Source organism: Alligator mississippiensis, chromosome 2 (genome assembly GCF_030867095.1).
Source record: "Alligator mississippiensis isolate rAllMis1 chromosome 2, rAllMis1, whole genome shotgun sequence".
NCBI lineage: Eukaryota > Metazoa > Chordata > Crocodylia > Alligatoridae > Alligator > Alligator mississippiensis.
The window spans coordinates 167,597,560-167,610,766 of record NC_081825.1 but is presented as its reverse complement, the minus strand read 5'-3'; the positions used below and the strand labels follow the sequence as shown (position 1 = coordinate 167,610,766).

The window sequence follows — 13,207 nt, the reverse complement described above, 5'->3', positions numbered from 1 at the left end:
CAGTGCCTGAGCTGCCTTCTTGTGACTGATTGGTCCTATTAAGCCTGGAAAAATTCAGCAGTCTCCTTTACCTCTCAACTGAGTTATTGTCTCACATTTACTTTGGTTTGGATGGCATGAGAGAGAGAGATGTGAAGCTCTTGCCTTTAGAGGCCATTTTACTTGCAAAAATATCACAGAGCAGTTCTCAGCTAAAGGAACATAGTTAGGAAAACAAACATCTTTGGGAGGGAAAGGTGTCATTTCACTATAGAGCCACCTGAAATAAATATAGAATGGTGGCCTGGGCAAATGATGTGCTTTGTGAACACAGAATATTTAAAGACTATTATGCTGAGATGTGATGAATACTAAGGACACATGGCATATTCAAAGACTACCATGCCAAGGCTAAAAGTGTTCTGTTAGCATCTGTTTGTGTTCTAGGCTCAGTGGTTGGGTTTCATGGGATAATGGAGTCATGTGGCAATAATTAATCCAAATCACTCAAGTAGTTACAAGTCTATGATAGTCTAATTCCTAGGAAAAATAACATATAGCAGGGGTTGGCAACATATAGCCTATGGGCCAGATCCAGCCTGTGGAGCTGGGGGGGTCTCAGCAATATTCTAGTAGTAGAGGTTCCAACACTTGTGCTCCATCTGGTTTGCTGGGAGCTTGCCCATGCCACGGCTGGGTTCTGGGGTGAAGGCATATAGGATTTATTGCTGTTCTAGAGGCCTGAGGAATAGAGAAAATATAAGTGATGTAGAGAGATGGTCCTGACATGGGAGAGTGATCACTCATATGTGCTCTATAAAACAACACATTTTATGCTGTCCCTGTATGAATCTTACATGGGAGATGAGTCAATGGCTGGCAAAGGAAGCATGCATTAGTTTGTTTATTTATTTCTTAGTTTTTCTATATCAGTGAGGGCCAACCTTTTTGACAGGCATGCCACAAATTAGCCCCACAACCTCCCCAAATGCCACTCCTACCCCTTCCCCCTGCCTGTTGCCCAGCTTTCTGCTCCCTGACCTGTTTTCCATGCCTGTTCTGCTGTGCTCTGTTTTTTGTTCCCTGCTCTATCTGCTGCTGTATTGCGTATCCCCTCCCTGGTCTGCCACGTACTACACACGGACTCTACCTGTGCTATTTGGCCACCCCTATTCCATGTGACGTTTTGTGAATGGTGAATAACTAGTGGTTCTCTCTCTCACTGGATGCATCTACACATGCATTTGATCTGGGATCTGTTTACTTGCGAGTAAACTAGTTGAGAGTAAATGCTCCCAGGTGGGCATCTACATGTGCAGAGATGTGGGAGCAAACTTACTGCTAATGGTAGCACTCCTGAAGCCCTTCAATGGCCCCATGCCACCACCACCAGGGGGAGCTCTAGGCTCCCACTTAGTGCTAGCCTAGAGGCTAGCAAGGGACACTAGGCCAGGAGACAGCTGTCTCCTGGCCTGGGCTGGTACATTACACTCTGCCCCTGGGGGATGCCTGCTGCGGAAGCAGGGGCAGGGGACTTGGAAAGAGCTTCAGGGGAGGGGCAGGTCCCAGCCCTCAACTTCAATCCACCAGTAGGATAGCTAGTAGCTAGCTTGCTGCTAGCTGCCCCATGGGTGGATTGGGCTAGGGGGCTGGGACCTACCCCACCCCTGCAGTTCTTCCCAAGCTCTGGGCTTCATGCACCTAATCGGGGCACGGGGATGGAACCTGCCCCTGACCAGGTCAGGTCCCAGCCCCTGCCCTACGCGCAAGGTAGCGTGTGGAAAGCCTGTTCCCTGCTCAGCCCCATGAGCTTAGAGCTGGTTGGGGAACAAACTGGGGGTGTCACATATCACCCTTCTCTGGAACCTACATGGAAAATCCTCAAACAATTGCAACCCGCACTAGAAGAAGATCCCATTCTTAAAGAGATTTTTCCAGAACCACCCATCCTAGCCATTAAGCTAGCTCTGAACCTTGCTAACCTGATCACCAGAAGCAAACTCCCAGACCCAAACCACACCCAATCGATCTAGACCATGACAGGACAAGAAATGCAAAACCTGCCAACACATCTCCACCACCCCTACAATAACTACACCCCACAAAAGAGCCATCAGCATCCCTGGATCTTACAGCTGCACCTCCAGAAATGGAATATATCTCATCCAGTGCACCAAACGCCCTGATGGAAAATACGTAGGAGAAACCAAACACAAAAAATTGTGGACTCAATATAGACATTGGATTTATGACACATTACAACCTGCCTGGTATCTGATTCACTAGGTACCTGCCAGACCTGACCTCTTTCATTTTCCTTTCCCCCACCTTTTCTTTCCTCCCCTCCCTTACTTTTCTGCCCTTTATCTGCCTGATTTCCAACTATTTCCCTCTTCACTGAAAGCTTCTTTTTAATGTTGTATTATTACCACTGTAGTGTTTCCCTTTGTCCCCCCAACCCGCTTTCTTCACTATCCTTTCCCTGCTTTGCCTTTTGTCTTTCTAATTTCTACCTATTATATTTTCACTGAAATCCTGTCACACTTTTAGCTTCTCTCATTCATGTTTTCCTGATCTCCAGCTACTTCCTTTTTCACAGCCAGCCTCTTTTCTACCTTGTTTCCTATCACTGTTATATGTCTCCCTTTTGCCTTTCTCCCCCTGCTTTCTTCCCCCTCCCTTACTTGCTTTACCTTTTGTCTTTCTAATTTCTACTTATTTACATTCTCACTGACATCCTGCTGTACTTTTAGCTTCTCTTATTCCTTGGAGTCTCAGACCAGCAGAGACTCCGTATGCTTGAAGAAGGGTGACTGCGCCTGAAAGCTTGCCTAAAACTTTTTTCCAACTCCTCAGTTGGTCCAATAAAAGATGTCACATCTACTTAAAGAACCTTACCTGCCTATGAGAACACCATGAAGTATAGATTTTGATTGACACCTGGAAAACAGCTGCTAGTGGAATAAAGACCAAGAGAGGGCGCTGTTGTTTTGCTTATTTTTTTTAAACCACTTTTGATTCTTACGCAGTTTAAAAAACCTTTAGAACCAAAAACGATCATCAAAACTCAGTATTGAGAACCTATGTACCAAGTTCCAGGGCAAGCTGAATAAATGCTGCTACCAAAACACTTTGCAGAATAAATGGACATTAATGTTGAAGTGCAGTGGAATTGCTAAACATCAGAAGAAATCATGGTGATTTATGTAGTTGCAGCAAGCGCCAAAGGAACTGTTAATGTTTAGTTAATCTTTGTAAAGAGGCAATGATTTTGCTACAAAGCCTGTTGGCTGGACTCTGGCAACCTGAAGTTAAATACTGGTGTAAAACCGGCAACTCTGCTGTAACATTTCATTATTTTCATGGACAGTTTAAAAGTTCCTAAATCAAATTTACAAGAAAAACTTATAGGAGACATTTTTCAAAAGCATCTAAATTCTATTTTCAAAAGAGACGTTGTCATTTAGCAATGAGATTTTTTTAAAGAACCTGTTTTCCTAAGGGAAGAGGAAAATGTAGGTATCTATTCTTATTTCCAGGTGCCTAACTAACTCCAAAATCCATTCCAAAGTTGCATTTTCAAAACAGCCTAACTAGGCATTTATGAGTATTCAGGTTTCTAAGCTGCTTTAGAAAATTTTACTCAGGTTCCTTCCCTAGAAGAATCATAGAAAGGTAGGGTTGGAAGGGACTTCCAGAGGTCATCTTGTCCAACCCCTTCCTTGAGGCAGCATCATCCCTATCCAAACCATCTTATAAAATCCCATCGTCTAACCCTATTAACAAAACTACACAGACAACCCTGATACAACCACAAAACCTAATACCCTAACCTGCCACAGGTAAATCAGGATGACCATGGCAGCCAACATCCAGCTTCTGTAAAAGGTTTTTAATATATACTCAAGGGATCTAATGAAGAGGGCCACGTACCCCAGAACAGAGAAAGGTAATGCCCTCTCCCCCTGGTCAGTTTGTACCAATATGACAGTTGGGTAAAATTCCTTTCTGTCCTCAAATATAGAGATCAGTCTGACCCTAAGTGGAGGTGCAAGACCCTCTAGCCAGGAACCTCTAGGTTTAAGTCCCAGCAGGAGAATTGGCACACCCCAGTCAAAATTTCCAGCCAAAGTTTAGGAGGATTCATATAGATTATAATAAACCATGAAGTCAATTGACTCCTCAAACTGCTGCCTGAATATAAATGCTGCCACCACTGCCAGGATGTCTGTTTTAAACTTGTGAGTGGACCAGGAATCAAAGTGGGGGTGCAACTGCACCACTGCCCCTGGATCCACCCTTCCCGGATCTACCCCTGTCTCTGAGCATAATTGACAACTTCTTAGAGCACTTTGCTCCTCATGTGACTAAAGGAAAATAAGATTCCTTTTGGTCCTGGAATAACTTCTAATTTTTTAAAAAACAAAACAAAATAAAACATAAATAAGTGCCACAAAGTCTAAAAAAAAATTGATACCATTTTATTTTATAAGAATGTAAAAAGCCTAACTAAAATGACATGGGATTCAGAGAAAATTATATGACAAATAGCCACACCAAGCAGATAGCTGTGTCAGATTATTCTGTACAACATGGTTATGCTACACAAACAAATATCCCCTTATCACTAAGGACCTGATCCAAAGCCTAGTAAAATCATTGAGATCAGGGCTTGGGTTAAGGCCCTAAAAGACTGCAAGGATATCTTAACAGCTCTGTCTGTCCTTTTCTTTCTCTATCTGCCCCCAAGATTTAGCACCCTATGCTTCCCCTTTGTAAAATGAAGAATCACAGAGAAGCATGGTGGTGGCTTTTACATTCCCCTCTGTCATAGCACACAAATAGGAGGGAATGGACACGATTTACCAGCCAAATGAGACTAGGGAACACGTTTGGAAGAGAATGGCTGCCAGATGGATTTTTCCACCTTTAAACTAGCAGCATCCTCTTTGAAGAAACAACATTTGTTAGTGGGGTAAGAACATTTTCCAAAGTATGACTGTTTATCTGGGGCACACCTGAAGAGTAGCTACTTTAGGTTGCACCATTCAGAAATCATCATTGTTTCTGAATGAAAATCCTGTAGATCCTATTTCTACTGTTGTGAGCAGAATTAACATGTGATCCATAACTGTCTGTTCAAGGTGGGTCTATATCTTGTTTCTCCATATAGTCTACTCAGTCAGCTAAGATGTTTAAACTGCAACTTGCCCTTCTTTCATTAAGTCTTAAAATATCTTATATTTCAAAAACAGACCTTTCTCTTACTGCAAAGAGGGCCTGGGAAACTTGTGGAAAAATCATGCCCTCATGCAGGGCCTTAGTGGTACCGGGGTACAGAGGTAGTTTGTTTGGCATCCATATTGTTAGGGGGAAGATCCTTTCTTCCTTGAAGACTCCACAATGCTTTAAAAAAAAGGGTAGGTACCCCAACATAATAACTGTATGCTGAGATCATTCTCACTGAGAAAGCTACCAATTTATGACCTGAAGCATATCTACTGTTCAACACTGCACAGAATCAGCACAAAGAAGCTGAAGACTGAAGCAAAAAAAAAAAAAAAAGCCAAAAGCCAGCCAACAAACAAACAACATTTTTTTTCATCTGAAGTTTTAGTGAGAACCTTTGGATTTCAGGGTATAAATGTTCTGAGCTGGATGATGTCATGATATGAAGATTGTCACCTCAGTTTTTGTGAAAATTGCTATAGTGACTGTAGTGCCTGCCAGGGCCAGGATCTCAACTTTGTGTCTTATGTCAGTCAGGTGGTTACAAACTGCCTTTTTCTGGCAATTTAAAAAATCTGTTCACGTCAACAGGGGTGTGACACTGACTTAGGAAAACATAAGTAGAAAGTAATGCTTGCTTTGTAGAGAGACAAGGTTCTTTGGGTAAATCTGATTTCTTTTATTAGACCAACTCAGAATTCTTTTTTGCAAGCTTTCGGGTGTAAATACTCTTTGTCAGGCTGAGGAAGCATCTGCTGTTGGTGTGTGCACTCCTCCTGGAAGGAATGAACAGTAAAGAAGCCAGAGGCTTGTATGTATGCAAGAGACCCAGTCTGTGAAAATGTAAATTGAGGAGTCAACGGGTGAGAGACAGATTGGGGGTGGGGGAAAGGGGAATGAATGTAGCTGGTAAATAGTGGAGAGGTACCTGGGGAGTCAGATGTCAGGCAGGTTATAATGTGTCATAAATCCAATGTCTATATTTAGTCCCTGATTTAGTTCATGGTTTGTAGACAGGGTTTCTGTTGAAAGAGTATCTGTACAGGACAATTCCCTCCCTTTCCAGTCTCTGTATCACAGGAACTTCCTTTCTTCAAAACTCATTGCTGCTGTAGATCAGCTCATAGGTTCACTATTGAGCACCACAGGGACCATGCCTGCTTACTCCACAAATACTCCCTGGCCCTGGGAATTTAACTCAACTATCTTGTATGCTTTTAAAGGGCGCTAGTATCAGGGCTGGCCCTAAATGGCTTTTCTGTTTCTTTGTGGGCGTGATATAAATACTATCAAGTAAATATACTGATCATAAGACTGGCACTTCAGGTGATTAGTGCAGGCTGGCAAGCAGTGACTGTTTGAAGAAGGGAAATTTGGAAAAATGCAGAATGGTACAGTTTAGGCACCTTGGTTCTTTCAGATTTTGGTCTTCCTCCTGAGACTGTTAATTAGATGAACCCTGGTGGTAATCATGTCAGATTACTATGTTATAAATGCTATATGGAGACTGAGGCCCAGCCATGGGAGATATTAAAACCAAATAGTCATATTAGCAATAGCATCTATCAGTAGTTTTGGGTGCAATATGACTGTACAGTATTTTCACTTTCATAAACTATTTTTTTGGGGGCTGGGGAATGAAAGTGGGGAGGTGATAACTGACAGAGTTTGTTGGTATAACTTTGGATCTTTGCATCTAACCCTGTTGAACAGAGAACAAAGTAAGATTTTGTATATTTGCACTGCCCTGTTTAATGTATTTTTGTAAATCAAATGATAGTGAAATATGCTATATTGGAACCCTAGAGAAACCATGATCTCCCTCAACACCAGCAAGAGACAGGGCCCTGAATAAGTCTTCCTCTTTTTCCAGAGAGCAGGTGCAGCCAGACCAACCATAGTCCTGTAAGCTCTTCTTTTATATCACACAATGGTGTGCATCAGTCTGATTTGGAGGAACCATTTCCACATATTTGATAACAATCTCAACCCTTGTACCTAATTAAGCCTTTGTTTCCCTGCCTGACACTTCTTATAAGGGTAGAAATTCTGATGGTGGTGGTTTTTTGGTTTTAGGTAGATGTTATAAATAGGCAAGTTGGCAACATGTTCATTTAGGCCATGTTGTCTAACTGCTGTCAATTCATAATAACTGGATCCTCAGCTGATATAAACTGCTAAACTTTTGTTATTCCATTGATTTCAGTATAGCTATGCCCATTTACACCATCTGATGAACAGCCCCAATAGGTTCAGTTCACTTCCAATCGCTGGCCATGTATTTAAAGTCAATTTGAGATGAAAATTCCCCTTTTTGTTCTAGCCATACCAAGACTATTTCTGTCTTTCATTCTATCTTTGTGTTAGTGTAAGAAATGTAACTACACTGAAAGCCCAATTAAAGATGCAGTTCACTAACACTTTTTAATAAGCAATAATGTTTCTGTTTTTATGCCAAACTGATGTGATACTGTGTCAATCAATAGAATGGAGTAATTGTAAAAGTTTGTATTGCTGCTTGTTCTTGAGAATTAAATACTGGCTTACCTTTCTATGCATTTCCTATGTGTACCTCAGGGTCTGCCACATCTTCCTTTCCAGCTGAAAGAAGTATTTCCTTTGATTTCAAGGGGAATTGGATGTGGCCTTCACAATGGAAAATTTCACAGGAAAAACACACAGTGTAAGCCATCTTACCTCTCTGTAGAGCATGACCCAAAGATAAAGCCAGCAGCAGGACTAGGACTCCTTTCATTTTGTAATTGTTCTGGGTATAAAGGGGAAATTATTAAATCACTTGTATTCCTTCTGCAAACTGCTTCCTGAAATGTACCACTGCAAAGGTTATCCTGTCACTTATATCACATTACTGAAAAAAATCTGATAAATGATTAATTTAGGTATGGAAACAAAGGGCAAGCATCCTTGGCCTAGCAGAGATAAAAATTAAACAATTTGCAAATACAAATAGACATCCATTGATGATATCCAAAATCAAGGCAATTTTTAATGATTAACTCTGTAGACTGGGATGCCAGCCATATGATTCTGGTAATTTCTTTCTCCTCCCTGGCTTTTAATTAAAATGGAATAGGACTATAAAAAAGGTGCATGTGGAGAAGCCTACACCCTGCATATCACTTCATTGCCCAGCAACATTAATCTGAAGTGTTGTATGGATATTAGTTGATCCTCCCAACACCACATGAAGAAGTTATGATGGATGCCCACTGTCAACCACCGTGTCATTAGAGCATAAAAACAGCTGGCTGCAAGTGCTGCATAGACCATAAGACAGCAAGCTCTTTTCTCACTAGTTCTAAGGGTTAGAGAATTGAAGGATGCACAGGTATACCTACAAGGAATAATATAACAATAATTCTTACCCAAAGAGCAGGGGTAAGCAGCGAAGGATAGAAGTCAAATTAAGAGTGCATGCCAGCTTTAGCAGTTTAATAGTTACTTGTGTCTCACACCTCTGAAAATTTTATTAAGCTATTCCTCTAAAGGGGGATTTTTATTGCTCATCTTTTTAGTTACAGTTTCTTAAACAAACAAAATTTACCATGAGAATTTAGCTGCTACAAAGACTCAGTAATCAGTGGGCATATCTACATGCTTATTAATGCACTTTTGCTACTGTGCATTGAAGTTAGTACCTCTAATATGAGGTACTAGATAAAGGTGCAGTAGCTGTGCTAATGCCAGTAAGCAAAGATGAATATGTTTTTTTGTGAGGCTTACTGTGCAGTAGACTCATTCTACTGCACATTAGCGGATTAGCACGGTTTTTGCCAGGATGCGCTAATGCGTGGTAGAACAGTCCACTGCGCATTAAGGCATCTCATGTAGACATGCCCAGTTAGTTGCCTGTAGACAATGCCTTTCAACACAAGTGCTTAACAAAGTCAAACAGTTATTTTGCCCACCACTGAAACACAGCCAGCATGGTATCTTGGCTGGTAAGTTGCTTAAGTGCTCACAGAACACTACAACTCACTTAGGGCATAAGTAAAGTTTATGTTTAACATTATAAAACAAATTTAAGATGCTGCCCAAAGACCTCTGGAGTCAATGGTGACACTTCCATCTACCTATGCATCCCGTATATAAATATACTCTCTTTGTCTAAGTATCTCATAATCTTTAGCATATATATCTTCACAATATCACTCTAAGGTAGAGAAATGCTAATTGCTCCATAGTATAGAAATGGACTGAGGCACAGAGAAATTAGGGTATTTCTATACCAGGGTAGCAGGGTGCTCAGCTTCATGGCTGAAGACATAAGCCTGACAACCTACTCCCACCCTGGAAATGAATTAGGTGAGGATGTCAGGGGGGAAACCCAAAGTTACTGCTCTAAAGCATACTTGAAACCCAGGTTTTGAGCATGGTGCCATGGTGACTGCCCTGTGTTCTTACTGCTTGGTGTCTGGGTCTGAAATGCATGAAGCAGGAATGAGTGGGTGGGGCTTATATCTCTGGCAGTATGACTGAATATCCTGCTGCTTTAGACCAAACTGACTTACCCAAAGCCACATAGTGGAGGAGTTGGACACACATCTCACAAGACTCAGGAAAGTTCTCTAGTCATTGCATTCTTCTTAAAATTAGCCTGCAATTTGAGTCTATGACTTCTTGCACACAAAAGCAGCAGTGTTTCTACTAAAACATTGCATAGCTGGTCCTTAAACAGCTCAGTGGAGGGAAAACACTGCTTCCACTTGAGGATCCAGAATGCCTTTAAGATACAACCTTGCCCCAAAATGGAAATTTCCCAGGACACTGCAGCTAACTCTGTCATCTTGAAAGGTATGCCAAAGGATCATTATGGCCACAACTAGTCAAAACCTTATTTTTTGGAGGTCACTGACAATAGTATTGACCTAGGTCAATTCTGCTACTCTGAAGAAATCTGGAGGAGCATGTTCCCACAACAAAACCTTAAATAGTCATTGTTCCTAAGTAAAGTAAGAGGTGGCTTTGCAGAGATCTTTGGGGAACTGCCATTATAACACATTGTTTCCAGTGCTGGGCAAACCTGAAAGGCTTTGAAGGCTCACTTGGCATATGCCTGCATACATATCCAGGAGTCTCCAAGTTTCTTTGACCTAGCAACTGGGCTGAAACAGAGTGAAATAGAAGGGTGGATACTAAGGGTATATCTACATTGAGTCCCACATGCTTCCTGAAAGGGATATGCCCACACACACCATGCCCACTGTAATGATCATCAGGTTTAATAAACACAGGCACACACAAATGAGAAGGACTAAACCACAAAATTTAATGGTGGAGCAGTAGGCAACCTCTACAGACCCACTCTCTCTCTCTCTAAATAACTAACTAACTAGCTACTCCCTATCTCAGGGACCATTTCCCAATTCCCAGCTTCTTTAGACTCCTGTTAGGGAGAATATCTAAATCATGACTTCTATCACTACACTCACCAACTTCTGCTTATATATGCCAAACCCACAAATGTAGGAGAGCTACTGTGGGGGTGGGGGTGAAGAGGGGTGACATTGCTTCTGTTATTTTTTTTTAAATATACTCCACTTGTGTTTATGGCCCCTAACAACATTCACCTCCTCCTGCAGTGCATCCCACAGGCAGTCCTACTCTTTGAGTAGGGTCTCAAAGACTCCCTCCTCTGTCAGCTGCTCAACATGGGCAGCCATGAAGTCATTGATCACCATCAGCTTGTGCAAAATGAATACTAGGCAGGACCTAGGACTGCCTGCCTTGATCTCTGGCATGCTGGAGCCAGACTGGTGTAGCTATGTTGGGTATTACCAGGGCAGGAATGGGAAGCCTGCTTATAAACCCCTTTAACAGGTACCTTACAGTGAAGCTGAGTTGAGCAGCCCCTGAGAGCCCTCTGGCTGTACTCAGAGACTGGGCATCCAGAATATAGATGCCCAGATTAGAGGACAAGAGTGGGGGCAGCTTGGTTGTCTAAAAATCTGGATGCCCAAACTGCAAGAAAATACCACTTCAGCTGAGTTGTCTATATAACACATTTTGTCTGTGGATAGATACCTGCAGTGGTCAAAGTGGCTGTGAGGGACTTGTGCAGGATGCTTTGTTTTGCACAGACTCTTGTGTGCTTGCTATGTGTGCTGGTAGCCTGTGTAGCCCATACTTTTTGAGCAGAGACTCATCTCTATACTGGCATGTTGTCCCCCTGATTCTCCTGCCCTGCTGTACTTCTGGGAAGTGTGATGGTCCCCCATCACCATTTTCACCCAGGGTGCTAGCCTTTCGGACTGGGGCTGTTTCCTGGCAGTCAGTACTGTGCACACCCTCCCTTAGCACTGGCCTGCCTGGCTGTGCTGGAGCAGCATGCCTTGTCTGTGCTACGAGCTAAAAGAGGGATCTGTCTGGCTTGGTGCCTGGCAGTGAGTGCTAAGGATCCTGGAATTAGCAGAGGGGCTGCCCTAGATGCCCCTGTCCTGCATAGCAAATCCATGTCGTTGGATGTCTTACTGGCCAGAGAAGGGAAATGCCCATGAGAGACCCCATTGTTAAGAGACAGCCATGCTGCCCAGGGGTACCTGGAGCTTTCCTGAGACAGGAATCCTTCCTTCTATAGCTGCTGTCCACAGGTCTGCTCTGCAACCTACCTACTGGCCATGTGCTGCTGAGCAGCTTTTGCTCTCCCTCAGAGGTGTCAGTGCCTGAGGGAAGCAGGGTGCTGCAACTCTCACTCTGGCCCCATAATACATTTCCCGGGTCTGCTTTTTCACCTCCTTTTTGCAGATCTGTTCCTGCTCTGAGTGTGGGCGTGTGAGCCATGCTCAGATTAGCAGCACTCTCACTACAGCTCTTTTCTTTATGGCCCCTAGAGGCTAAGTACAGACAGTCAAAAAACCTGAGGCTGAATTGATTTAATCTTTGCAGGTTTGTCTAAGTAAGTAGATTGAACGGGTAAGCAAGTAGATGGACATTCACTTTTGATTCCACAAATGCAACAACATGCCTGCAGTGGCTCAGGCCAGAAACTGAGAGGGGGGCACACCTCTCTGCTCGACTGGAGCAGACAGCTTGGGCCAAAGCTAGCCTGCTCACTCTGTGGGGGTGGGGGAGGGTGGTTTGTGGGCAAGGTGCAAAGTATCCTGTGATACTGGGGACTATGAGTTAACTTGATGCTGGAGGGGATGTGGGACAAAAGTTCAAAAAACCAATTTAACTTAATCAGGTAAGTCTGATACTACATCCATCTAGATTTATTTTAAACCTGGGGTAAGCCACTTTGAAAGTGGTTTATGTGCACTGAACTTTTTTGTGTTACAGGTTTCTGGTCACTTATACTGGTTTATGTGTAATTTTGTCCCTAGCCAGAGAGACTGAACCTGTGAGTCCTTGGGAAGAGGACATTGTCCCCCCATCTCCCTCCATCCCCTATCATCTTTGTAGATGTGGAGGTACATAGGTGGGTCTGGACCCCTAGACACACAAACCTAGATGCTTACAAAACCCCCCTACAACAACAGCAACAACAACAACAACAGAATGGCACCAAAACTTAAACATCTAGTTAGGGCTTTTTGCCTGGGGCATGTCTAGATGCCCAGACTATTTAATCCTTAGGGGAGCTAGCAGTTGCTGCAGGGAGGTAGTGTGTCTACTAATTTCCTTGTATTTCTGAAACTCAAGTGCTGTGCTAGGTTATTTTAGTATAAACATGGATATTATGTATTTTGTAACTATTCCTTATGAATTTAATTTTAATTCAGCACTAATGTTTGTGCAGTTAGCACCTGCTTTGATGTGTTTAGAGGGGAAAAACAATTGCTATTGAAAGTGTCTGTTAAAATAAATTAGAAAAAAAAAAAAAGAGATCCACACAATGATTGTGAACCTAGGAGAATGCTTAACAGTTCATTAGGCTGTGGAATGGATTATGATTTTGTTTTCAAAATGATGGCTGCAAGTGCTGAGAAAACCTAAGCCTATTCTATCAGGCAATGCTACGAAACATTTTGGCATCTTG

At 42.6% G+C, this 13,207-nt stretch overlaps 1 protein-coding gene across 2 annotated transcripts in view; it reads right to left on the bottom strand.

Moving 5' to 3' along the window:
• GC (GC vitamin D binding protein) overlaps nucleotides 1-8,049 on the bottom strand; it is a 37,274-nt gene extending 29,225 nt beyond the window's left edge. The window contains exon 1 of one of the 2 annotated variants that reach the window (XM_006272209.4): nucleotides 7,906-8,049. In XM_006272209.4, the coding sequence (XP_006272271.2) occupies nucleotides 7,906-7,963 (58 nt within the window). In that variant the 5' untranslated portion in view covers nucleotides 7,964-8,049. Of the gene's footprint in view, nucleotides 1-7,755; nucleotides 7,835-7,905 lie in introns of those variants that run through there. The other variant, XM_014607373.3, reaches the window with a different exon arrangement.
• Between the last annotated feature and the right edge of the window lie 5,158 nt (nucleotides 8,050-13,207).